The 26,461-nt window shown below is 37.6% G+C and overlaps 1 protein-coding gene and 3 pseudogenes across 1 annotated transcript; 2 read left to right on the plus strand and 2 right to left on the minus strand.

Moving 5' to 3' along the window:
* Window positions 1-931: 931 nt before the first annotated feature.
* Window positions 932-1,607, minus strand: LOC120125696 (annotated as a pseudogene).
* Window positions 1,608-3,841: 2,234 nt separating this feature from the next.
* On the minus strand, window positions 3,842-5,371 carry LOC120125697 (annotated as a pseudogene).
* A 6,212-nt stretch (window positions 5,372-11,583) lies between these two features.
* On the plus strand, window positions 11,584-19,115 carry LOC120125698 (B3 domain-containing protein LOC_Os12g40080-like). Its single transcript, XM_039144061.1, has 9 exons — window positions 11,584-11,704; window positions 11,812-11,905; window positions 12,113-12,186; window positions 12,402-12,648; window positions 17,347-17,597; window positions 17,674-17,834; window positions 17,953-18,217; window positions 18,310-18,605; window positions 18,834-19,115. Exons 1-9 carry the CDS (start codon window positions 11,584-11,586, stop codon window positions 19,113-19,115), a joined length of 1,791 nt encoding a protein of 596 aa, XP_038999992.1.
* Window positions 19,116-19,308: 193 nt separating this feature from the next.
* On the plus strand, window positions 19,309-26,345 carry LOC120125727 (annotated as a pseudogene).
* Window positions 26,346-26,461: the final 116 nt, after the last annotated feature.

The raw sequence follows: 26,461 nt of genomic DNA on the forward strand, positions 1-26,461 counted from the left end.
TTTTGGATAATTGTTTGTGCATTAAAAAAATGTTTTTTATATACGTATGAATCAAACTATTTTTCTGGTCAAAGAGATGGTTATTATTTTTAGAAGTTCTAAGTTTGATTTGATGAGTGTTAATTTTTTTTTTCAATTCGAGTCGAGTTTATAAAATTATAACTCGAAGTCAATTCAAATTAAATTTTCGAATCTATTCGAAAAATCGATTTTTAAGTCGAGTTTTAAGAGAAAACTCCATTTTCTGAATCCTTGACGTAAGATTGGATTTAATTTCTGTAATCGGGTCTTGAGAAAAAACACTAAACTCCTCAATTCTTCAAGCCTACGTCCAATAGCTTGAAACGATCCTTCAATGCCTCGCTGGCCATGGGTTCATGCGTAAAGACTCTAGAATGCCATTGAGATTGGCATTGAAATACGTGGAGGTGTAGGCCATAACTTCATGCCGACAGAGGTTTTAAGTTTGGAACACTAATTGAGATGAAGTGTGAGACAAGGGATGAAAAAGTTGGAATTTTTGGGGGTTGCATTCACAGCACCAGAGCTATTTTGTACTGTACTTAACCATCATAAATAATATTTGCGGCTATCTGTGTCGAAATGTCGAACTACATTTATAACCAATTCAACCCTTTTCTCTTTCTTTCTTATTGTAGCTGTTAAATTAACATCCTTTTAAGGTTGCAGTCAATTTGCTTCACTTGTTTCTATGAGTAGGGCCAGTTCTGCAATTCTTCAAGCTTCAGAATGGACAAGGTTTTCATAAGTATTTTTGAGCAAAAAGTCTTGAAACTATTGGATTTGGACAGAATAAGTGAAAAACTAAACGAAAAAATGGTGGACAAAACAAACAAAATCACATGGCATTGGGTCATTTAAAGAAGAAAAACAAAAGGTCATAGTCCTATATCACTTTGATATAGCAAGATCAAAAAAAAAGAACGCAATCCCCACCCCCACCAAACCCAGTCTCCCCACCTTCAAACTGCCACGTGTTCCCCATTCCCATAGCAGCAGCAGAAGCAGCAGCCCCTCCACCGTTGCCTCCGACCGCCGCGGCCGCTACATCTCCATTCCTGAAAAGCCCCCATACCTCTCCCAAGTCCAACCCAACATCCTCTAGCGCCGGAGCAATACCAAGCCCAAACCCACCGAGAGCCAGAAAACCAGGCCCTTGAGTATTCAACAACGAAGTAAACTTCCACCACCATTGCACTTCGATTCCCCACCACCGATACCAAACTCCCTTGATTACCCGAGATCGGCAACAAAACTGGCGTAGCAGGTAACGGGAAGTTATTATGACTTGTCGCGCTGGTAGTGGTAGCAGTAACAGCGATGGAGGAGGCTGCAGTGCGTGAACGCTTAGCGTGTTTCCTGGTGCCACACCAACGGGGATGTCCCGAGTACCACCATGAGTCCAGTAACGACGACAGGACTTGCAGAAATGGCGCGGCTGAGAAAAGTTATAGTTGTTGTAGTAGCAAAACTTAGTATTAGTGGAGTCGCAACGTGGACATGGTAGCTGTTCTTGTTCCGGCGTGGAGCTCCTGGGTAAACGCCTTGCTTAAACGCCTGTTCTGATCTGCGGAATCCGTTGGCATTTTCAGACCAAAAATAAAACAAGCTTATAAGTAAAATCTATTGGTCTCAGTTTATGTTGTGGTTATACATGTATATATATGGAGAGAATCTGTGGGGACAGTGAAAACATGTTCTAAAGGTCATATGGGACATAAGAGAGAGAACATAGCAGACTTTTACAGTGTTGTGTTTGGGCACGACAGTGAGCTAGTCGGCTCTATCGACTAGGAATGCGGCTTTGTGTTTGTTTAACTGCTTTATAATGTTGTTTTCCTTTTGGATTTTTCTTTAGCTTTTTTGGCATTTGTAAAATTATAATCCTGGCAAGTAATCAGTAATGGATGATGACAATAGCCTTCTAACTATGCCAACAGTCTGCTTTTGAAGTATGTAGACTTAAATTTGAATTTATATGCATTTTTTTCTTTTGAAATATATGTTGAAGCAATGTGAAAGAAGAAGGGTGAGCATTATATGGATGGGATTCTAATTTTAGGTAACAACAAAAAAAATTTCTCCCCTATGGTAGGTCAGGCTTTGAGCGGACATTCCAGCAGAGATGAAAGCTACATCTCAGACCTTGATCAATACCCAATACTTTCTATTTTATATATATTTTTAGTTCGAAATGACTTTGCAACTTGGAATGTATATCCAAATTAATCTCCGAAATTGCTTTGGCTTTGGGGGGTAAACTTGTGCCATTGCCATCATCGTCAATGTTGAATCGACTGAAGTGAAAAGGAGGCCAGTCAAGCATGTTGATCAATAAATGAATGAGATTTCAAAAATTAATCTGAATAATTAGTTTGCTGTGGATATATTTAGCTAAAATGGTAGTGATTGGGTAGTAGAATATATATGGATTATGGCGTGAAAGAAGGGACTGATGGGACAGAAAAACATAATAATGAGTGTCGAGCCGCGTGGGCTGTAATTATTGGGTCTCCCCTCTGATTTCGGAAGCATCAGATTCCTTATCCGTACTCCCCCCCGCCTTGTGCTTCTGTTTATCACCGCATTTCTCGCTGCCATTTCAGGAGCACAGACTTTGAACCTGCTTCAATGTACTATATGTAGCATTATGTAGGGTCGAGAATCGAAGATGGCTTCAAACTATACGTTGGTGTATTGAATATCACGCTATATTTTAACAAAGTCAACCATTTTATATAAGCGATCCAATACCTTATTTTTCTTACGATTTTTTCAGGAGTTCTGTTATAAAGTATTCCAAAGAAGAAAAAATGGGGTTAAATGGGATAGAAGAATCCAGTAGTCTGCATTATAAACCAGTTTAATTTGGTAAAGGGTAGGGGGAAGATGGGGTCAGGAAGGCACAGACCAACAGAGAGAGGGTGCAGGCAGGGAAGACCGAGCTGTCGGTTTGAAAAATGGGGTTGGGGGCCGAGTCGGGGAAGCACGCGAAGAGCTGAGTAGCCATTTAAGTGTCTCCACCACAGTATGATGTGTCGTTAACACTAACAAAAAACCTACCTTCTAACCCTCAGGCACAGGCAATCACCAATCTTCGATTCTTCCTCCATTCGGTCGCCCACAATAACTGACATTTGCTTCCATTTCGTTTTTTCGCTTCCATTCCTCTTGTTTCAACTATTAAAACTGTTTCTTTTTGGATTTTTCCTGCTTTTGGATTCTTTCTTCAGTCGTGTTTCTTGGGGCTACTTTAATCTTGTTTTGAAATAATATAATAATATTTTGACAAGTGTTTTTAAATTATTTAATTTGAAATTTAAGTGTATTATTCTTAAAAAATATCTTTAAAGAGAGAGTAAATGATCCTTTAGATTTGATATATAGTTAAAAATACATTTAAATGATATTTAAAATTTTAATATATAATATATCAATTTAATTATAAAAAGTAACAAATTTAAGAATATAAGTCTCTATGAAAATATATAAATTAAACTATTATTTGAGTTTGTAATTGAGATAAAATTAAGGGTATATTTATTCACTTGAAATAATTTAAAAAAAATATATTTTCTAGAAAATAATTCTCTCTCTCTTATATATATATATATGATTACACAGAGGACAATAATCAACGATCAACCCAATTCAAGTCACCTACCTGTTTGTTTGCCTCAGCAGTAATAAGGTAGTGGTCTACATTTTTTACGCACACAGGTTGCCCTCGGGATTCTTTGAACCAATAATTTTTATTAATCAAATAATTCGTTACGATAAATACAAAAAATCAAATAGTGTTTCGAATCAATTAGATATAATAAAAAACAATTACCAAATTAACAAGAAAGTTGATCAAGACTTAATCGGAAAGAAGAAAATAAGCACAGCTAGAGATTACGAAGCTGTTTAAGATTCACCGGTGAAACATATTGGGTACTTCCGTACACGATTTGCCTTGCGATTATAACATTGGCTGCCTCACTCGGATGGTAGGCATCCCAGAGAAAACATGCTTGTCCCGGTCGTCACACAAGCTTGATGTTGGTCCACATGGAATTATCCTGAAAATTGGCCTGCATTTCCAATTCCACAGCAAGCCCTGCCTGCTGTTGTGAAACCTGCATAATAAATAAAACATACGTTCCGTGATCGATTCGTGATTTTAAATTTCGGAAAATATAGACCCGAGATGTGTTCGTCGATGTTAATACCGTATTGTGCTAATTTGTGATGAGTTCCATCACTATGTCGTACACATTGGCATGAACAAATATGGCTCCTTGCAGCTTCCCGTTAGTTCAGTCAGCAAACTCTTTAATGCCGATTGTATTGCTTGCTAGCTTTGCCAAATCAACACATTGGTTTTCCTTCAACTGGTTGATGATTTTCTGATAGGGTATGCAACCGACCGGACCGACATTTGCAACGATAAACTCCGAGCATCTAGCTGATATAGTCTCTGCCACCAGTAACAACTACATAATTCGAGTTCGTAAAGAAAACCAAAGAGTCGGAGTTACATTTAACATACTGTTTAATTGGTTCCGTAAGTGATTGATCATGTCGTCGATGTATGCATCAGGGTTTTCGGAAATCCTTGTTCCAGTGGAAACAAGTGGGAGAAGGTAATTGTTGAAAATCATTGGACCCGATTGTGATTGAGAAGAGGATCTCTTGGAAATATAATCTTTGGCCTCGGATGCACCCATAATCATCAAGCTGTTTTTCTTGTGTTGTTGAAGTAGTCAATTGGATATCCAATCCCAGCCTATTAACCTGCAAATTCTGATAAGTTTAACTCTAGTTTTCCAAAAATATTTTTGGAGGTGGCTAAATTTGAAACATTGAGACCCTTAAAATATGCTTCCAGTTGCATTCATGATTCCTCCTCCTCCTGATGCATAATTCAAGCCCATTTATATAGCTTTCCCAGTAGAATTCGGAGCAAGATATGGAACTGCATAATTCGTCACTCCCAATTCTTCTCCTGTCAATACACAAATGACAAACTTTAGTCCATGATCCAGAACCGTGGTTGCATCTCGTTTATCGTGGTTAAAGACCAATAGAGGACGAAAAGCTTACCTACAATGTCACCAATGGTTCTTCCATTGGTGAAGCGGCCAGTAGGTTGGCCGCCGGAGGCTTTAAAATCGATCCCATTCGGTGGAGTATTGCCTTGGACAAAGTTTGCAGATAGTTATTATTACCAGCATCCACCAAAGAATCGCCAAAGATTAAAGAAGCTCCTAAACCTTATTATTATTTATCATCACCATTAACCAAAGAGCTCAAACTCATCATGCACAAAACAATCGAAACAGGCTCCAAGTTTCACCCCAGCCATGGTTATCAACTCAAAGCCAATGTAGATGAATTTGTATGTACGTATACAAGTAACTATTTTTGCCTGTAAACATTGGAGCGTTTTATATGGATTTTTGCGGTGTTGATGCGGGTAGTTGATCAAACAGTTGCAACATAGTTTACAACCTGTTGTCAACTTCACGGACTTGCTTCGGCCATACGTAAATGGCGGCCTGGATTATATTATTTAGAGAAAATCGCCTCAGTGACCAAAAATGCCTTATAATATCGATTTAACCAACTTTTTTTTGATTTGCCAAAATGACCAACAAATCGCAACGCGATATCAAAACGCAACGCGATTTAGAAAAGCGCAACGTTGAAAGAAGATCGCAACCGATCTTCCAAGAATCGCAACGCGATTCAGAAAATCGCAATCGCAACGCGATTAAGAAAATCGCAACGCGATTCAGAAATGAGTAAATTCGCATTTGTTTCTTTCTTAAGAATTTTCTCTAAAAAGATAGTATCCGCGGGACGTGTCGAAGACACGTATTACCACGACCACGACCACGACCACGACCACGACCACGACCACGACCACGACCACGGACCACGACAGACCACGACCACGACCACGACCCGACCACGAACCCGACCCGACCCGACCCGACGAGACGGACGGCGGCGGCGGCGCGCGAGAGTCCCCCTTGTTTCTCTTTCACTCAACAAGGAAATGGGAAATCCAAGCCTTAAATACACTTCCCAATAGTGTTTCCAATACTATGTGGGATTGAGCATTATTTTGCGGTGTTTGATGCAGGTAGTTGATCAAACAAGTTGCAACATAGTTTATCAACCTGTTGTCAACTTCACGGACTTGCTTCGGCCATACGTAAATGGCGGCCTGGATTATATTATTTAGAGAAAATCGCCTCAGTGACCAAAAATGCCTTATAATACGATTTTAACCAACTTTTTTTTGATTTGCCAAAATGACCAACAAAATCGCAACGCGATATCAAAACCGCAACGTGATTTAGAAAAGCGCAACGTTGAAAAGAAGATCGCAACACGATCTTCCAAGAATCGCAACGCGATTCAGAAAATCGCAATCGCAACGCGATTAAGAAAATCGCAACGCGATTCAGAAAATGAGTAAATTCGCATTTGTTTCTTTCTTAAGAATTTTCTCTAAAAAGATAGTATCCGCGCGGACGTGTCGAAGACACGTATTACCGACCACGACCACGACCACGACCACGACCACGACCCGACCCGAGACGAGACGGCGGCGGCGGCGGCGCGCGAGAGTCCCCCTTGTTCTCTTTCACTCAACAAGGAAATGGGAAATCCAAGCCTTAAATACACTTCCCAATAGTGTTTCCAATACTATGTTGAGCATTACTCAACACTTCAAAGAAATATAGCATTTTTGTAGTATTTTCCCACTTAATCCATATCTAAAAATATAAAACATTTATCAGAGAATTAAAAGAGTTGTAGATATCTACATTTCAATTCAAACTTATACATATAGTTTTAATATGATAAATGTTTTAATATTTTTAAATATGGATTAAGCGGGAAACATGCTACAAAAATTGCTATATTTTCTTTGAAGTGTTGAGTAATGCTCAATCCCACATAGTATTGGAAACACTATTGGGAAGTGTATTTAAGGCTTGGATTTCCCATTTCCTTGTTGAGTGAAAGAGAACAAGGGGACTCTCGCGCGCCGCCGCCGCCGCCGTCTCGTCTCGGGTCGGTCGGTCGGGGTCGTGGTCGTGGTCGTGGTCGTGGTCGTGGTCGTGGTCGTGGTCGTGGTCGTGGTCGTGGTCGTGGTCGTGGTCGTGGTCGTGGTAATAGTAATACGTGTCTTCGACACGTCCATGCAACAACTTTTGAAAGAATTTACTCATTTTCTGAATCGCGTGCGTTTCTTTCTTAATCGCGTTGCGATTCTTGGAAGATCGCGTTGCGATTCTTGGAAGATCGCGTTGCGATTTTCTTATCGCGTTGCGATTCTTGGAAGATCGCGTTGCGATTTTCTTAATCGCGTTGCGATTCTTGGAAGATCGCGTTGCGATTCTTGGAAGATCGCGTTGCGATTCTTGAATCGCGTTGCGATTCTTGGAATCGCGTTGCGATTTTCTTAATCGCGTTGCGATTCTTGGAAGCGTTGCGATTTTCTTAATCGCGTTGCGATTTTCTTATCGCGTTGCGATTCTTGGAAGATCGCGTTGCGATTCTTGGAATCGCGTTGCGATTTTCTGAATCGCGTTGCGATTCTTGGAATCGCGTTGCGATTTTCTTAATCGCGTTGCGATTCTTGGAAGATCGCGTTGCGATTTTCTGAATCGCGTTGCGATTCTTGGAAGATCGCGTTGCGATTTTATGAATCGCATTGCGATTCTTGGAAGATCGCGTTGCGATCTTCTTTTCAACGTTGCGCTTTTCTAAATCGCGTTGCGGTTTTGATATCGCGTTGCGATTTTGTTGGTCATTTTGGCAAATCAAAAAAAGTTGGTTAAAATCGTATATTATAAGGCATTTTTGGTCACTGAGGCGATTTTCTCTATTATTTATGGTCAACGCTTAAAGGTACTGATTAAATATTTTTCTCTGATTATTTTTATATCAATGAAACGAATTGAGAATGTTGAGGGTGAGGTGTAGCTTTGGTGATTTTTGGTAATGTTTCAATAAATCCAAATATGAAATAATGGAAAAAAATTGTAAATCCAAATAACCGGGTCAATGACTAAAATATAAATTTTAGAAACTTACTGCTCAATTTTGAAATAAGTAAAACGTTCAGGGATTTAATTGTAATTCTTCGTGTAAGATTAAATGATAGAGAAAGAATGGAAGGACAAATGGTAATTTGATTATTAAAAGAATTAAAAAAATGGTATTGGGTATGTTAAATACACATAGATTGAAGGAAGAAAATATCAAAGCTTCAAGAGTGTTCTTCTTCGTCGTGGGTATCGAGAGTAAAGGTGAGTTTCTTTATTAGTTAATTTATTGTTAAATTTAAGATTGATTTATAATCATTAGACAATAATTAAATTTAAGAAAAATTTAATTTATCTTAAAACAACAAGATGAAAGGTATATGAAGTATTAAAGAAAGGAATTGGAAAAGTGAAATCTTGATAGAGAAGTATTGATTAGAATTGGAAGTGATATTTGACTTGTCATTAAGATAATTGAAAAGTATGAAGTGTTAGAATTAAATTTAGAACATGTTTTGAAAAGTTGATGTAACATCTCGAATTCGTATCCGACCCGAATACGGGTTAAAGTGTTACATAAATTAGTTGACCCTTATTCCCATATATAATGGGGTAAGGGGGAGATAGAATAGTAGGTTGCCCCCAACGTTAGGTTGAGAGCAACTTTCGTGGGAGACCTCCAAATTATGAATTGCTCACCGTAGGACTCGATTCTACGACTTCAAGATAAATAACCTTGTGCTCTACCAACTTAACATATTCGTTTGAGCACTTTAAGCACCCAACTTGTCCTTAGCTGTCATCAATTTCTAAACAAGTTCATGATCTAACTAAATCATGACTTCCATTATAATAATAATAATTATTATTATTATTTTGTAATTTTGTTTTATATTTAGAATCAGAGGCATAAAAAACCACATCATGCAATGCAATATGCAGTTTGCCTACTTCTTTCCCCCTGCGCACTAATTAGCAGACCGTATTTATATTGCATATTATATGATAAATATTTATTTAAGCACTTTCTTGATAATTCACAATAAATTATTATAAAATTTTATTTTTTATAAATAGTATATATATTTTTTATTCTTAATTGATCTTAAATTTTAGATTTAATCCTTAACAACCCCTTTTTTTCTTTTTGTTATATGTATATAAACTTTCTTAAAATCATCATTTACTATGGATCAATATATTAGTATCTTAGACTATCATATTATCGTTATAACGATTAAAAATAATTTATTTGTCTAAAGACTACATTTTTTTCTTAATTTAAAGATTACATAAAATACAAAATAAATCTATATATATTTAATTATTCTACAAAAGTTTAATAACCTCAAAATTTATTAAATCACAATTTTATAATAAATTGTATGTAATACTAGTCTTTTCTTCTAAATTGATACCTAATAGTTAATACTTGTGGCTGAATCATATTAAAGAAAAGGATTAAACTATGATTATTATTTTGTTTAATTTTTGTACAATGTTGCTCGTTAAATTTAAAAAACATAATATTTAGTCATTTATGTTTTATTTAATTTAGATGTGGTCACTAAAAGTTCATTGCCGTTTGACCTTTAACGTATTGTTTATGTAACACAATAATATATAAAATTAAAAATAGTAACTACACAAATGATCACTAATATTTGAATAAATTTTCGTTTTATAAACAATCGAATATACAAGTTGCGATGAGAAGACAAGCTACATGGATAGTTTTCGATCTCGGTGTTCTGTTCAAACAGTTTTTCCATTCTAGTTGCAGGCTTTGTGGGAGCCGAGAGCCAATCTTCGCGGCCGGTTGCCTGCGTGATGGAGGTTTGCTCACTCGGGGTCCTAAATTTGGGGCAGAATTATTTTGAAGGTGTGATACCAGAAAACACTGTGATGTGCATATAAACTATTTTTTTTAAATTAGTTTATTGTTTTTCAAAAGAATATTGTGTATTGTTTTTTAAAATTCTTGCACAACAATATGAATTTTTGGCTTCATCCCTGTAGGCCTGTCCAAGACAAGGGATGAGCATAGATTGGTAGGATTAAGTTTTTGCCTGTGTGAACTCTGAACTAAATTTAAGTAGTGTACTTTTCACCATCATCTTATCTAGATTTAAGAATGTCTTATTCTACTCGAATTTTGATTTGATTTTAGGGTAAAAATCTACACTCCCATCTCATCAGATTCAATCCGAGGCAAATACATAATTCTTATTTTTATTTATAAAATATTAATCTAATTGAAAATATATAGAGAGAAGTGATATTACAATTATTCCAAAACATATAAAGAATAGTTACAATATTTATTATCGCGGATCAAAGACTTTCACTATAAACTCAAACTTGGTTCGACCCGATCCTATCCTAAAAAAATTAATCCAAACTCGATTTTAAAAGAAAAATCTAACCCTAAAGATGAAATCGAATCAAATTCCTTGAATCCGAATCCCGTGTCCATCCATACCTAAGACAAATTAAGTGATTAATTTTAGTTTTTTTCTTCTATTCTAGCTAAATCATGTATCTATTTAATGCTATATTATATTTCATGCGAAAGGTAGAGATGTTCATAAATGAGTTATTTGTTCCCGTCCAAAGTCGAGTGAAATTTAGAAGGTTTTGGACCATAATTGTCGATATTATATCAGTATCATCATATCAATTACTGCATAACGGCTTCCCTGTAAACGGGTATCAATAAATCTACCATTTATTTTGGTTGGTGTCAAGGAGAAGTTTTAAAGGCTACACACTGTACAATCAGTATATTTTTCAGCTTTGTTGAGACCAACTTAGAGTCATCTTCTTCAGTCTTTAGGTTTATCTCCTTATTCCCATATGCTGTGTTGCTATGGAAATATGTATTTTTCATCAGAAAAATTAGTATATTTTTCAGCTGATTTTACGTTCTAATAGGAAACCATTCAACTTACTCTTCCACGGGGTTCCAATATGACTTCTTTTCGTCGTAGAGACAACGATCATTCCACGTTTATGTCCAAAACTCCCCACTTTTTCAAAGTGATTCTTCAGGACACTATTCGAAACCGGATACTTGTAAGTATTTCTTCTTCTTCTTCTACCTCGTAATCGGTTTCCTTCATGAAATTCCACTAATCGTCCATGTCTGTATACGATCATTACCAGGGGATTCCTAGGAGATTTGTAAGAAAATATGGAAACCAACTGCCAACTACTGTTAAGCTTGAGGTCCCAAGCGGTGCAATATGGCAGGTTGAACTTACAAAAAATGATAACAGGGTGTGGTTGCAAAAGGGTTGGGAGAATTGCAAAGCATTACTCACTGGAGTTGGGGTCTTTTGTGGTTTTCCGATACGAAGGGAATGATATTTTCCATGTACTAATTTTTGATAGGAGTGCTTCGGAGATCGAATATGCCTGTACTAGAACTGAGGATGATAATGGTGATGTTTCAGGCGGTAGTAAAAGGAAAAAGAAACCAGATTTGCCATGTCCACTCCCTCAAAAGAAAATGAGAGTTGACTCACCCTATAAATCGCACGTTAGCGTTGATGGCCCCGACTCTGGAAAGATTAAGCTTGGTAATCTTAAGGGAAACGAAAACTCATGTCTTTTGAAAGGACAAGTTGATAGTATGCATTCTTTATTTCTTATTCTTGTGAAGAACCTGTAACATCGGTCATTGATTCAATGATTAGTTTTTTATATTACAGTCTCATGTCATTTTATTTTGTAACAGCGCATAAGAGTATAGGCAGAGGAGTTAGAACTAGGAGCATGGTCAGCGATACCGACATGATTGTCGACAATCTCAATGTCCCTCCAGTTCCAGTGTATTTAAAGACCCAAAGCTTGAGAAACATAAGAAGAGAGTAGATTTCCAAAATTTAAGAACAGAACTTGGGGGTGAGAATCTTTTTCATTAATGCTTTTGAGTTCGAGTAAGCAGTGGTTTGCTTCCAAAGCTATTGTCTTAAAAGTTTTGATCTTAACAGGTGAATCCAAATGTTTAGTAAAACATGATGATGGTGGGATTTCAGGTGCTTGGGATGTCCAAAACCTGACCTTATAAGCAAGATGAAACCAATGACTGCAACTGAGAAAGAAACAGCTGGTACACGAACTAGTGATTTCAAATCAGCAAATCCCTCTTTTTCCGTTGTGATGCATCTATCGTATGTTCTTACCAAGTATTATCTGGTAATAATTTGGGTCAAGGACTTCTACTGAATCATCTGTTTATTCCAAATAGAAAAGAGATTATTTGAATATACTTCTTAGATTAGGAACTGAAGATTCGTTTTCATTTGCATTCTTTTCCTTCGGCAGAACATACCAAAACAATTTGCCAAGAGATATTTCAAGCGAAGTGGGGAAATCACCCTGAGAGTTTCAGATGGGAGGACTTGGATTATGAACTACAAATAAATGTAAAAGAAGCCAAATTTCTTAGAAACAACTGGAAAGAATTCGTGCTGGAAAATGACTTGAAAGTTGGAGACATCGGTGTCTTTGAACTTATCAAGGAAAATGAAAATTTGTTGGAAGTTACCATTCTTTCTGTTGACGAAAACGGGTAAAGAAAACAAAAGAACACGAGAATTTTACGAGGTTCGCAATGTGCTTACGTCCTCGGTGCCTAGGCGGCGCTAGAAGTTTTTATTCAATGATATTTAGGTCTAGGTTACATCTCTATTTATAATAGAAAACCCTGGTACATAATTACAAAATTAACCCTGTACCGTACCGCGGGGGCGCAGCCCCCGCACCCCCAACCCACATAATTCGTAACCCCACAACGAGACTTTCTTTGTAAGGACAGTTGATGTTCGCTTCACTCACTCCGCTCCATCTCCTGTCCTCTTTACTGGTATTTATGAGCCATACCTAACAAATCTCCACCTTGGCGAATATCCTACCTCTTGAAAATTCAATGTGGGTTGGGTTACCTTGATTCTTTAACAACTCGAAACATTCAACAAGTCCAAGCAATGCTTGAACTTGTCTGTCGTAACTGGCTTAGTGAACATATCAACGGCATTTTCATCAGTATGTACCTTCTGAAACAAAACCTCTCCAGATGCAACCAACTCTCTGATCTTGTGGAACCTTACATCAATATGTTTAGTTCTAGCACGATACACTTGATTCTTAGCCAAGTGAATAGCACTTTGATTATCACAAAGCAACTGAACTCCACCTTGTTGAACACCCAACTCCTTCACTAAACCAGTAAGCCATAAAGCTTCTTTTGCAGCTTCAGCCGCTGCCATGTACTCAGCTTCAGTTGTAGATAGAGCCACAATAGATTGAACAGTAGACTTCCAACAAATAGGCCCTCCACCAAGAGTAAAGACATACCCTGTCGTAGATATTCTATTATCCAAGTCACCTGCATAGTCTGAATCCACATATCCTACAACCAAAGGATTATCCCGCTGACTCCCAAAAACAATTCCATGTCCCACAGTACCCTTTAAGTACCGAAAGATCCACTTGACTGCTTCCCAATGTTGCTTACCAGGTTTAGACATGTACTTACAAACTTGACTAACAGCATGAGCTAAATCAGGACGAGTACATACCATCGCATACATCAAGCAGCCAACAGCATTAGAATACGGAACCTTTGCCATATCTTCAGCTTCCTTATCTGTCTTGGGGCACTGTTCTGATGAGAGCTTAAAGTGATTCGCCAATGGAGTGCTAACTGGTTTTGCGCTGCTCATCGCAAACCTTTCTAGTATTTTCTCAACATAACCCCGTTGAGATAGCCGCAGTTTCCTTGAGTCTCTGTCCCTGCAAATTTCCATTCCAAGAATTTTCTTTGCAGCACCTAAATCTTTCATATCAAATTCCTGACTCAATAAAGTTTTCAAACCGATAACATTATCCATGTTCTTCGCAGCAATCAACATATCATCAACATACAGTAATAGAAAAATAAAAGAACCATCATCAAGGCTCTTAACATAGACACAATAATCATACTCACATCGGTTGTAGCCAATCTTGATCATATAGGAGTCAAACCGTTTATACCACTGTCTCGGAGACTGTTTCAACCCGTACAAAGATTTCTTCAATCCGCAAACTAAATGCTCGTTTCCAGGTTGAGTGAAACATTCAGGTTGCCGCATGTAGATCTGCTCCTCTAAATCACCATGCAAAAAAGCAGTTTTAACATCCATCTGCTCTAAATGCAAATCCCAACTAGCCACCAATGCAAGTACTGCTCGGATTGAAGTGTGCCTGACCACAGGAGAAAAGATTTCATCATAATCAACTCCTTTCTGCTGTGAAAAACCCTTCGCTACCAAACGAGCCTTGAACTTCTCCCCCTCTTTCTCTGTTACTACTGGTTTCTTCTTATACACCCATTTGCAACCAATCGGCTTCTTACCCTCAGGAAGGGGAACTAACTCCCATGTGCGATTGTGATTCAAAGACTCCATCTCCTCAACCATGGCTGCCATCCACTTGTCGTTTTCTTGACTAGTAACGGCATCATGAAAAGTAACCGGATCATCACTGCTAACAATAAGTGCAAAAGATACCAAGTCTTCAAAACCCAATCTGTTCGGAGGCTTTATATTCGTCCGTCTCACCCTGTCTCTGGCGAGACTATAATCCTGTAAATCATCCGTAGTGGAACCACCATAAGTCGGTTGAGAAGTTTCTGGTTTCTCAACTGGAAACTGCTCGAAATCCACCACTGTCGTGTCTTGCTTCTGCTGCAACATGGATTGTTCATCAAAAACGACATCTCTACTAATCACAACTTTCTTCGCAACTGGATCCCAGAACTTGAATCCTTTGACACCTTTCTTGTAACCAAGAAAAATGCACTCCTTCGATTTTGCATCAAGTTTGGATCTCTCATCAGCAGGTACATGCACATAAGCAGGACAACCAAAAATCCGTAAGTTATCAAACTAACATCATGACCAGTCCATACCTCTTCTGCAACTTTCCCAACCAGCGATGCCCTTGGCGATCTGTTGATAAGGTAACACGCCATGTTAACAGCCTCAGCCCAGAAGTGTTTGGGAAGCCCCGCATTCAACCGCAAACATCTGGCTCTTTCATTCAACGACCTGTTCATTCGTTCCGCAACACCATTCTGTTGTGGTGTCTTGCGCACTGTAAATGCCTCTGAATCCCATGCTCCTTACAGAATTGTAGGAACTGTGAATCTGTGTACTCCGTACCATTGTCAGACCGCAAACACTTGATTTTTCGTCCTGTTTGGTTTTCTACCTCAGCTTTCCACAGCTTGAACTTCTCAAAAACTTCAGATTTCTGTTTCAAAAATACACCCAAACTTTCCGTGAAAAATCATCAATAAAGTAACATAGTACCTAGATCCACCCAAAGACGATATCGTGGAAGGCCCCCATACATCAGAATGCACATAATCAAGAATCCCTTGAGTTGTGTGCTTCGCAGTCTTGAAACGGACTTTAGTCTGTTTACCAAGAACACAATACTTGCAAAAGTCGAGCTTACAGCTTTTGACACCATGCAACAAGTTTCTCTTGTGTAATTCTGCCATACCACGTTCACTAAGATGAGCAAGACGCATATGCCACAATTTTGTCGTATCATCACAGGACTCAACAGAGTGAACTCCACCTGCAACGGTACTCCCTAACAATCTGTAGATATTCCCTGCAGTCATCTTGCCTTTCATCACAGTCAATGCTCCTTTAACAATCCGAATGGTTTCCCTATCCTCGTCAGCCTTAGGGATAAAACCATTCTTGTGCAAAGTGCCCAAGGAAATCAAATTCTTCTTCAAGTCTGGGATATGTCGAACACCACTCAACGTCCGAACGGAGCCATCGTGCATCTTAATTCTGACATCACCAATACCAACAATATTGCAACATCGATCATCACCCAAATAAACCGAACCAGAATTAACCGGCCTGTATGTCGAAAACCATTCCCTATTTGGCGTGATGTGATAAGAACATCCAGAATCAAGAATCCAAGCATCCGTCAATTGTGTCGTTGAAATAGAAAGCATATCACCCTCACTGCAATCAGAATTATCATCCTCGACCACGTTCACAGACTTGGATGAGCCATCACGCTTCTCATCAGTCTGCTTTTTCAACTTCGGACAGTCTCGCTTCATATGTCCCGCCTCCTTGCACTTGTAACAGTGAATCGTCTTCTTATCCCTGGATTTGGATCTGGAATTCCGCTTCCCGGACCCTGCCTTCTCTGGCTTCCGTCCACGATCTCGATTACCCTTGACATATAAGCTATCGGCTTGAGAGCTTTCCCCTGCATTCTGCTTCCGCTGGTTGTGAGCCAACAAGGCTGCAGTAATCTCCTCAACATTGATAGTCTCTTTCCCATATGTAAGAGTAGTCACCATGTGTTCGTAAGAGGGAGGCAACGAACACAACAGAATCATCGCTCTGTCTTCATCCTCAATTTTCACATCAAGCCGAGCCAGATCAGAAACGATTTGATTGAAGACATTCACGTGTTGCGCCAAATCGTGATCGTCCTGCATCTTCAGCCCATACAGCCGCTGCTTCAGATACAGTTTTGTCGTTAAGGATTTGGACATAAACTGACTTTCCAACTTCCTCCAAATTTCGTCTGGAGACGATAGATGCATGACGTGATACATGACCTCGTCCGCCAAGCATAATATATGGTTCCTGCCGCTCGCTGCTGCAATTCTTCCCAATCTTCCTCATCCATCGACGTCGGCTTTGTAGATCGCAAAGCCTTCAAGATCCCTTGCTGCGCCAATAGATCCTTCACCCTCGTTTGCCATAATCCGAAGTTACCCTGACCATCGAATTTCGCGACTTCGAATTTTGCTCCTGACATCTGATACCAATTGTTGACGAAAACGGGTAAAGAAAACAAAAGAACACGAGAATTTTACGAGGTTCGGCAATGTGCTTACGTCCTCGGTGCCTAGGCGGCGCTAGAAGTTTTTATTCAATGATATTTTAGGTCTAGGTTACATCTCTATTTATAATAAAAACCCTGGTACATAATTACAAAATTAACCCTGTACCGTACCGCGGGGGCGCAGCCCCTGCACCCCCAACCCACATAATTCGTAACCCCACAACGAGACTTTCTTTGTACGGACAGTTGATGTTCGCTTCACTCACTCCGCTCCATCTCCTGTCCTCTTTACTGGTATATTTATGAGCCATACCTAACACTTTCAGTTTCTGATATTGCAAGTAGGTTTTCATCCTGATAAGTGTGCTTCATAAATTGGTCCATATACTAGAAACGAAGAGGATGATGATTTGTTTCTCAACCTTTTTACCGGTGTGTCAGTGAGTACGAAAAGTACAGAGAAATCAAATTCGCCATGTCCTTTGCCTCGGAAGAAAATGAGAACTGATTCACCTAATCAACCTGGAACGAAATCGAAGTTAGAGATTTTATCTTCTGGTATCAGCTCCAATCATTCGAAGTCAAACAGGATCAATCTTGGAAATCTCAAGGAAGTTGAAAATGCACCGAGACAACTTGAAGGTATGCTTCTTTATTTCATTTTTGGCAGTGGGTTACTTCTGAGATCCTCTTTTCATTTTTCCTTCTGTAATTACAGCTGAGAGAAGTGTGAAAATCGAGGCTTTCATTTCTTTGCGACATTTGACAGCCACTGAAAAGGAACACGCTGTTCAGATAGCCAATGCTCTCAAAAGTACTGGAAATCCAGTTTTCATGGTGTTCATGCGACCATCATTCGTTTGCAACAGATATAGAATGGTAACTTTTTAAAACTGGAACATGGCTAATCTCTAAATCATCCGGTGACTCCAAGTAGCTTAAAATCACAAAATTGGCACTTTATTATAATGTTTTCTTTTCCCTTCTTGAATTCCAGGTCATACCATCGGACTTTGCTAGGGAATTTTTAACAATGCATAAGGGTAATCTGACCTTATGCAACTCAACTGGGAAAACTTGGACTACGAAGTACTATAGGAATTCAGGAAATAAAACACAAGCAGAACTCTATAGTGGTTGGAGAGAATTTGCAGAAGATAATCATCTTGATATTGGTGACATATGTGTTTTTGAGCTAATTAAGCACCCTGAAATGTTGATGAAAATGATCATCTATGCAAGCAAGTCCTGCAGACAATGGAGTGAGTAAAGCTTGTTTCATATTGATTCGATGATCAATTTGTTTATGTGACCATCCATGGAGATGTTTTTTTTCTTGTTTTCATTACAACAGCTCATGGGAGTACAGCCAATCGAGTTAAAACTAGGCGCATGGTCAGTGATACTAAACCTACTTGTCAACAAAGTCCATGTCCCTCCAGCTCCAGAAAATTCAAAGATCCAACAGACGCCTACATTGAAATCTTGGATGACTCTCCACTAAACCAGAAAACAAAGAAGAAACTGAAATCCCCATTGACTCCAACTGAGAAACAAAGAGCATGTATGGGTGCTAGTAATTTCAGAACTTCAAATCCCTCTTTCAGTGTTGTGATGCACACAGCATATGTTAATTCTTGTACTCATCTGGTGAGATTTCTGCTGAATCCTCTCTTCATTCCATTACTTAATCCAAGTCTTGCAAATGGCTTTTCTATCATTCCCCAAATGAACCAAGAGTGTCAAGGTCGTAAACTTCGTCGGATTCGGATTATAGCAATGACGAACCGAGAAGGACTTGTACCGTATGAACATACATTGCTGATCAAGAACTGAAACTATCTCCATTCTTAATTAGGATCTTCACTTCTTTGGCAGATCATACCGGACGAATTTGCCGATAGATATTTAAAGAACAGTGGAGAAATCATCCTTCCAGATGGTAGGACTTGGACAGTTGAGTACGGAAGAATAACAACCGATGAACGTAGAAAAGCCGTGTTTGGCCGTAGTAGCTGGGAAGCATTTGTGATGGCCAATGAATTGAAGGAGGGAGATGTGTGTATCTTTCAACATATCAAGGACAACGACAACTTGTTGGAAGTCGTCATTCTGCGCGAGTTGGAAATTACTTACTATAATAGGAACTTTGTATTTTGATGGTATCCATTTAAGGATGGAAAATATTTGGGGTTAAAGTATAAAAACCTATCTTACTGGGGATTAAATTATAAAATAAGTATAATTTTTATTTTATGACATTAAAATAATTTTAAAAAATAAATTACATTTAAAATCCAAGACGGATTACAATTTGTAGAGATTATTTAAAGGGAAAACAAAAATAATACGTCAAAAGAAAACGGTTACCACGCAAATTAAAGGGGAAAAAAAACCTAGCCACATGTGCACTCGAAATCGATCAAGCTTCGAATCCTTCATTCCTCTCCCTGGAAGATCTCAACACCCAAAACCCAGCGATTCTTTGTTCTCAAGTGGCATATCGAAGATCAATTTTGGGATGCCTTGGGTCAGTTTTAACTTCTAACTTCGAACTTTACATTATAGAATTTGTAGCTTCGGAATAGCTTCAGACTTTAGTGTGATCTTCTGCGATTGAAATTTTCTTTTACCTAAACTAGTATACAAATTCCACCCACACCAGCCACTGTCATAATGTTTGAATTATTTACTATATATTTCTTCTTTTTGTTCTTGAGAAATTTTTGAATTGAACATTGGATTAATGCGCTCATTGTTTTAGATTAATGCTCTTAGTTCAACTGATCATTCGTTGTTAGTTCTGAACAAAAAAGAAAAGAAAAGAAAGATCATTCGCTGTTAGAAGCCTACCGCGACCCCCCCCCCAGTGGTAATTTGAATCAGTGTTGTTAAAGTGTGTATTAAGTTTTGACTTCTGGATAAAAACTACAAATTCAAATAAAAAAGGTTTTAGGGTTTTCCCCTCTTTTTGTAACGTATTCAAGAAGATTTTCTTTAATTTTATAATCCATGATTAATTATACATTTAACAGTAAGAAAAAATTAAACTCCTTAGTATCATTATTTGAGTATTCATCAAGATCATAAGAAGATTATATGTTTTGTACTTGAATCACTCTTTACAATTTATTATCATACTTGTTTATCGTAATTTATTATTTACGTACATATTCAGATGACAGCTGAAATAGATGGTGTGCATACTTTTAAGGAAAAGAAGCATGCAATCAATGAATTAGGTTTTTTTTTTTCAATTCAGTTAAAAGTAAACTTAAAAAGAAAAACTTTTTGAAACAATTTCTCTTCAATGATAAGTTAAGAAGCATGTCTTGGTACTTGGTATCTGGGAATTAATTTAGGAACACACCAAACAGTTACTGACCTTTGCGCTGATGACTTCTTGCTAATTGTTACATGCAGAAGCAGAATAACGATTCCATGTTTACACCAAAAACACCCCATTTCTTCAAGATCGTTTTAGAGGACACTATTCGAGATAAGAAGCTTGTAAGCATTATTCTCTCCCCTCTAATATTTCTTATTATTGGTTTTCAAATTTTGTGCTTTCTCACTAATTGTATGAGAATTGCTTATTTTCTAACAGGGGATTCCTAGAAAATTTGTGAAAAAATATGGAAACGGGTTATCGAGTTCAGTGGTATTAACAGTTCCAAGTGGTGATACATGGCATGTTAAGCTGACAAAATCTGATGGTGTTGTTTGGTTGCAAAATGGATGGGAAGAATTTGTTGCGTTTTACTCTCTCAGAAATGGGCATTTCTTGGTTTTCAATATGAAGGGAATGACAAGTTTCTGGTACTCATATTTGATATGAGTGCATCAGAGATTGAATATCCATGCAAGAGTCACATTGAACACAAGAGTGGAGAACAAGCGTGCCTAAAGCCTGTCAAGGAAGAACCTAAAGATGATACTTGTGGTGAAATCACGCATAAGACTCCTCCAAGCAAGGAAACTAGGAGGAAGAGATCACAACCATCATGTTCTAAACCTCGGAAGAAACAGCAAACCAATAAAAAAGACAAAAGTAAGTACAGTTCTTATGTTACTAAATCTGGCTATTTTATGATCCTTCATTGTGTTGATCTTCTGTGGGAGAACACTTTCAGATGAAAACATTTGTGAAGATTTTTCTATCGCTGAAGAAGACATGCACACCGAGGTTTCTGGAGATGCACTTGCATTTGGAGCTAAAGATGATCCTAGGGATGAACTCTTGCATAAGCCTCCTCCATGCAAGGAAACTAGGAAGAAGCAATCACGAGAATCATGTTCTAAACCTCGGAAGAAACAGAAAACCAGTAAATACGATAAAAGTATGTGCAGAGTTTTTATATTACTAAATCTGGCTATTTTATGATCCTTCATTGCGCTGATCTTCTGTGGATGAACTCTTTCAGATGAAAGTGGTTGTGAAGATTTGTCTAATGGTGAAGAAGACCTGCATACCAAGGTTCCTGGAGATGCACTTGCATTTGGAGCCAGCGAATTATATGCTAAAGCTCTTCTAAGAGCCAGTGCCTTCAAATCAGAGAATCCATTTTTTCTAGTTACAATGCAGCCTTCATACATTAATCCTGGTCGAAAAATGGTAAAAATCTGCAATGAAACCTGAGTACCATAAGATTTTGATAATGTTTTGCATTTGTGGATAATATGTAAAGTTGAGTTAAATTATGAGCATATTTCTTCTTGCATGTTGAGCTTTTTCTTTTTTATGATCACAGTGCATACCAAAGGACTTTACTTTGAAGTTCCTGAAAGAAAATATTGGTGATTTAACCCTTTGCACATCAGATGGGAAAACATGGTCTGCTCATTACCTGCGTTACATAAGCAAAAACAAGTACACAAAAGCAATCATCCATATTGGTTGGAATCCATTCATGCAGGACAACAATTTGGAAGCTGGTGATGTTTGTGTCTTTGAGCTGATTTCCCAAACAGAAATAAAGTTGAAAGTAATTATTTACCGTGTTCATGAAGACACAAGTGGTTCTTCCCCATTGGGTGAGGAATAATCTGCTAAATTCATTGTCCTTTTTTGATCAAAGAACTTGCATATTTTTTCCGACTTTCTCATTTTGGGCTTATTTATATGTTTTTTTCCCCAAACGAATAAGCATTCAGTTACCATATGCCACATCAAGGTTTGAATATACTCTCTTGTTGATACTCTTCAGATGGAATCAACTCTCTGGAAGATGGTGGTACTGTAAGTTCATCAACACTAGGAAGCACGGAGTCTAAGCATCATAGCTTGAAGCGACCAATGACGCCCAATGAGAAAGCAGTAGCAATTCAAAGAGCTAGTGGTTTTAAATCTAAAAACCCTTTTTTCAAGGTTGTAATGCAACACAGATACCTGACGGTTAGATGTAGCCTGGTAAGATTTCTACTAGGAAAGTTTCAGACCACTTCTTCAAATAACATAGATCGGTTGCATGATTATTTTTTAAGCACTAAATAGGTATCAAAGTTTTTAGAAGATTATAGTTATGTTAGAATATGCGTTTGATACATGAGTAAATTACTGGTGCTCTTGAAAAAAATTGAAAAATCCTAGTAATATCATGTGAATATTTTCTTCTCAGTTATTTTATTTCTTGCCTTCCACCAGAGTGTACCATACAAATTTGTGAAGAGATATCTTGATGAAGAGAAGGATGAAGCTGTCCTTCAAGTTGCCGATGGGAGAACTTGGATTGTCAAGTTTGCTGTTAAAGTAGTCACCGGTGGACAACATAAAGCTGAATTCTCTAATTGGAGGACTTTTGCACAGGATAATAACTTGGAAGTAGGTGATGTATGCGTCTTTGAGCTGATTAACCGCCATGAAAATTCATTCAAGGTCTCCATTTTTTCAGCATCACCGGGAGCTAATTTTTCTATGTTACTACAAGGTTAGCATGAATCTACTTGATTTTTTGTTAAACTGATGACAGATTTAATCTATAATATTTAATATATTTTTCAATATATTCAGTTTATGATGCTAAAGCCAGTCAAGTTGCATCCAAAAATTGCTCGGTACCTAGAACTGAAGCTGATGATGATATTGGCGATTGTTCTGCTGGAAATTCTAGCCCTTCTGCCCAACCCGCTACCATAGGATGTCAAGAAAATCAAGAGGAAGACAATCCTTGTAAGTATATCTGCAATGTCCTCGATTTGACAATATTAGATACGGCACAAATAAGATATGAAAAAAATAACTAACATAAGATATAAAACATGACACAAAAAAGAACCACGAGCACAATTCGAATACACAAACTTGTAAAAAATTGTATTGATTAGTATATTTTTCTATATATTCAGCTGATGATGCTAAGGCCTCCCAAGTTGCATCCAAAAATTGCTTGGTACAGAGAATTGAAGCTGATGATGATTTAGGCAATTGCTCTGCTGGAAATTCTAGCCCTGCTGGCCAACTCATTACCATAGGTGATGCATGCACCGCGACCCCAGAAGCTGAATTTCAAGATCCGGCTTCTGCGTCAATAGGATATCAAGAAAATCAAGAGGAAGTCAACCATAGTAAGTATTTCTGCAATGTCCTCGCTTTAAACCCTTTTTTTTATAGAAGAGGTCTCATTAAAAAAACCCTTCATAGTTGTCCCATACCACAAGGGAAAGGATCAACTAGCGGAAAGAGGAAAAGAGTACCTCAATTTTATTAATATCGCAAAGAAAGACAACATTCCTTGTACATTACCAAAACTACAACCCTCTAAATACAATTAGAGCACCCAGAAGAGCCCTATAATTCACCCAATCCCTTCTTTAGCTAATTTATCAGCCTCCCAGCTAACATCTAGGGATCAGCCTAAGGATTATCTCCCTAAACTTTACAAGGGTCTCTATTTCCTTAACTAGATTGATAAAACAGTTAGGGATAAGAGTAGACAAATTTATCCAATCCACTACAATTTTACAGTCACTTTCCACTATCAATCTACCCTTAGCTGCCCAAATAGAGGAAAAGAAGAACCCGGTGCCTTCTCTAATCGCCTTCAATTGAGCCAACAGAAATTGTGTATTGATTAGTAAATTTTCTTTTATATTCAGCTAATGATGCTGAAGCCAGTCAAGTTGCATCTAAAGTTTCTACAGTCCTCACTTTAAACCTGACAATACTAGATACAACATGAACAAGATATTAAAAAAATAACCGACTAGAAATAAAACACAATGCAATTAGAAAAAAGAAGCACAAGCATGATTCAAATTAACAAACATATTAAATTGTGTATTGATTAGTAACTTTTCTTTTATATTCAGCTAATGATTCTGAAGCCAGTCAAGTTGCATCTAAAGGTTGCTTGGTACCAATTGAAGCTGATGGTGATTTTGGCAATTGTTCTGCTGAAAAGCATAGTCCTGCTGCCCAACTTACTACAATAGTGTATCAAGAAAATCAAGGGGAAGTCAATCCTAGTAAGTATATCTGCTATGTCCTTTAAAGCTGACAATACTAGATACAACACGAACAAAATATGAAAAATAAAACTAACAATAGGATACAAAACACAATGAGACAAGAAAAATAAGCACGGGCATGATTCAAATACATTAATATGTCAAAATCTGTATTGCTTAGTATATTTGTCGATATTAAGCTGACGCTGCTAAAGGCAGTCAAGTTGCATCCAAAGGTTGCTTGGTACCGAAAATTGAAGCTGATGATTTTGGCGGTTCTGCTGGAAATTCTACCCCTGCTGCCCAAGTCACCACCATAGGATATCAAGAAAATCAAGAGGAAATCAGTCCTAGTAAGTACATCTGCAATGACCTCACTTTAAACCTGACAATACTAGATACAACAGAGAATATTTAGAAAAAAATAACTAACAATAAGGTGCAAAACTCAACACAACAAGAAAAAGAAGCTTGAGCATGATTCAAATATACGAACATGTCAAAATTCTTATTGATTACGATATTATTTTTTCCGATATATTCAGCTGATTATGCTAAAGCCAGTCAAAAAGGTCGCTTGGTACCAAAAATTGAAGATGGTGATTTTGGCAATTGTTCTGCTGGAAATTCTAGTCCTACTGCCCAACTCACTGCCACAGGATACCAAGAAAATCGGGAGCAAGTCAATCCTAGTAAGTATATCTGCAATTTCCTCTCTTTAAATCTTGCAATATTAGATGTGACGTATATAAAACAAATAACAAACAACAAGATACAAAACACGACAAGAAAAAGAAGCACAAACACTATTCAAATACACAAACATGTAAAATTCTTTATTGATTCGTATATTTCTCAAATTATTCAGCTGTTGATGATGGAGCCAGTCAAGTTTCATCTAAAGATTGCTTGGTACCAAAAATTGAAGCTACTGCTGTTATTGGCAATTGTGCTGTAAATTCTATACCTGCTGCCCAATTCACTGCCATAGGATATCAAGAAACTGAAGAGGAAGTCAAACGTAGTAAGTTTATCTCCAATGTCCTCAAAACACAATTAGGATATATGAACATGTCAAAATTTATATAATGTTAATTATTAACTTGTAAAAAATTATAGGAATACAAAATAATTTAAACGAGATGATGACAAGACTCCACACAAATTCATGAATTACATATTGTTATACCTTATAAAACTGAGATTAAGCTGGAGAACCTGAATTTTTAATTACAAATTACCATCCTTAAATGTAACGTAAGATTTGTTGTTAGTTTAACTATGAATTGAGCTTAAACCTTATACATTGCAGTATTAATGGCCTTTTGCCTTTGCAGCCACATCAACAAAGCCAAGAGACCCACGAGCTGACCATACAAAGGGGAAATTGCATCGGTCGCAAGCTAGTGGAACACTTAAAGCTCTTCAAAGAGCATGTGGTTTCAAGTCTCGGAACCCATTTTTCACCATTACCATGCCATCCTATGTTTGTAACGAGTATAGATTGGTAAGTATTCATTAGAAAAACAGAAAATTAAGGCTCTAGATTGTAATTTACTAATTTCCCCCCTTATGTTTCTTGGCAGGCAATACCACTGCACTTTTCCAGGAAATACTTGACAAATGAGAGTGGTGATATAATCCTCTGCGTGCCGCCAAATGGGAAGACTTGGTTGACAAAGTATCGTCGTGAAGCAGCAGAATCAAACCCGAGAGCCAAATTGATTGATGGTTGGAAGCCTTTTGTAGAAGATAATAACTTGGAAACGGGTGATGTCTGCGTCTTTGAGATGAGTGATTTAAAGGGCTGTGAATTGTTATTTAATGTAGTTATTTACAAGGCCGAAAAGGATGAAACATAGCTCCGCTAAACGCTGTATCTTGGCAAATGTATCATGAAATACTATAAGATTTTTTTAAAATAAAATTATAATATTGTGGTCACGTTTAAGACGATCAACTACGTAAATATAATTGATTTGGAAATCAAATGACAGATATAAGTCATTTAGTTGACCGTGTCTTGGTTCAAGGTCAATCCTCTGTGATACATTCTTCTA

This window comes from Hibiscus syriacus, unplaced genomic scaffold (genome assembly GCF_006381635.1).
Source record: "Hibiscus syriacus cultivar Baekdansim isolate YM2019G1 unplaced genomic scaffold, ASM638163v2 tig00110437_pilon, whole genome shotgun sequence".
Classification (NCBI taxonomy): Eukaryota; Viridiplantae; Streptophyta; class Magnoliopsida; order Malvales; family Malvaceae; genus Hibiscus; species Hibiscus syriacus.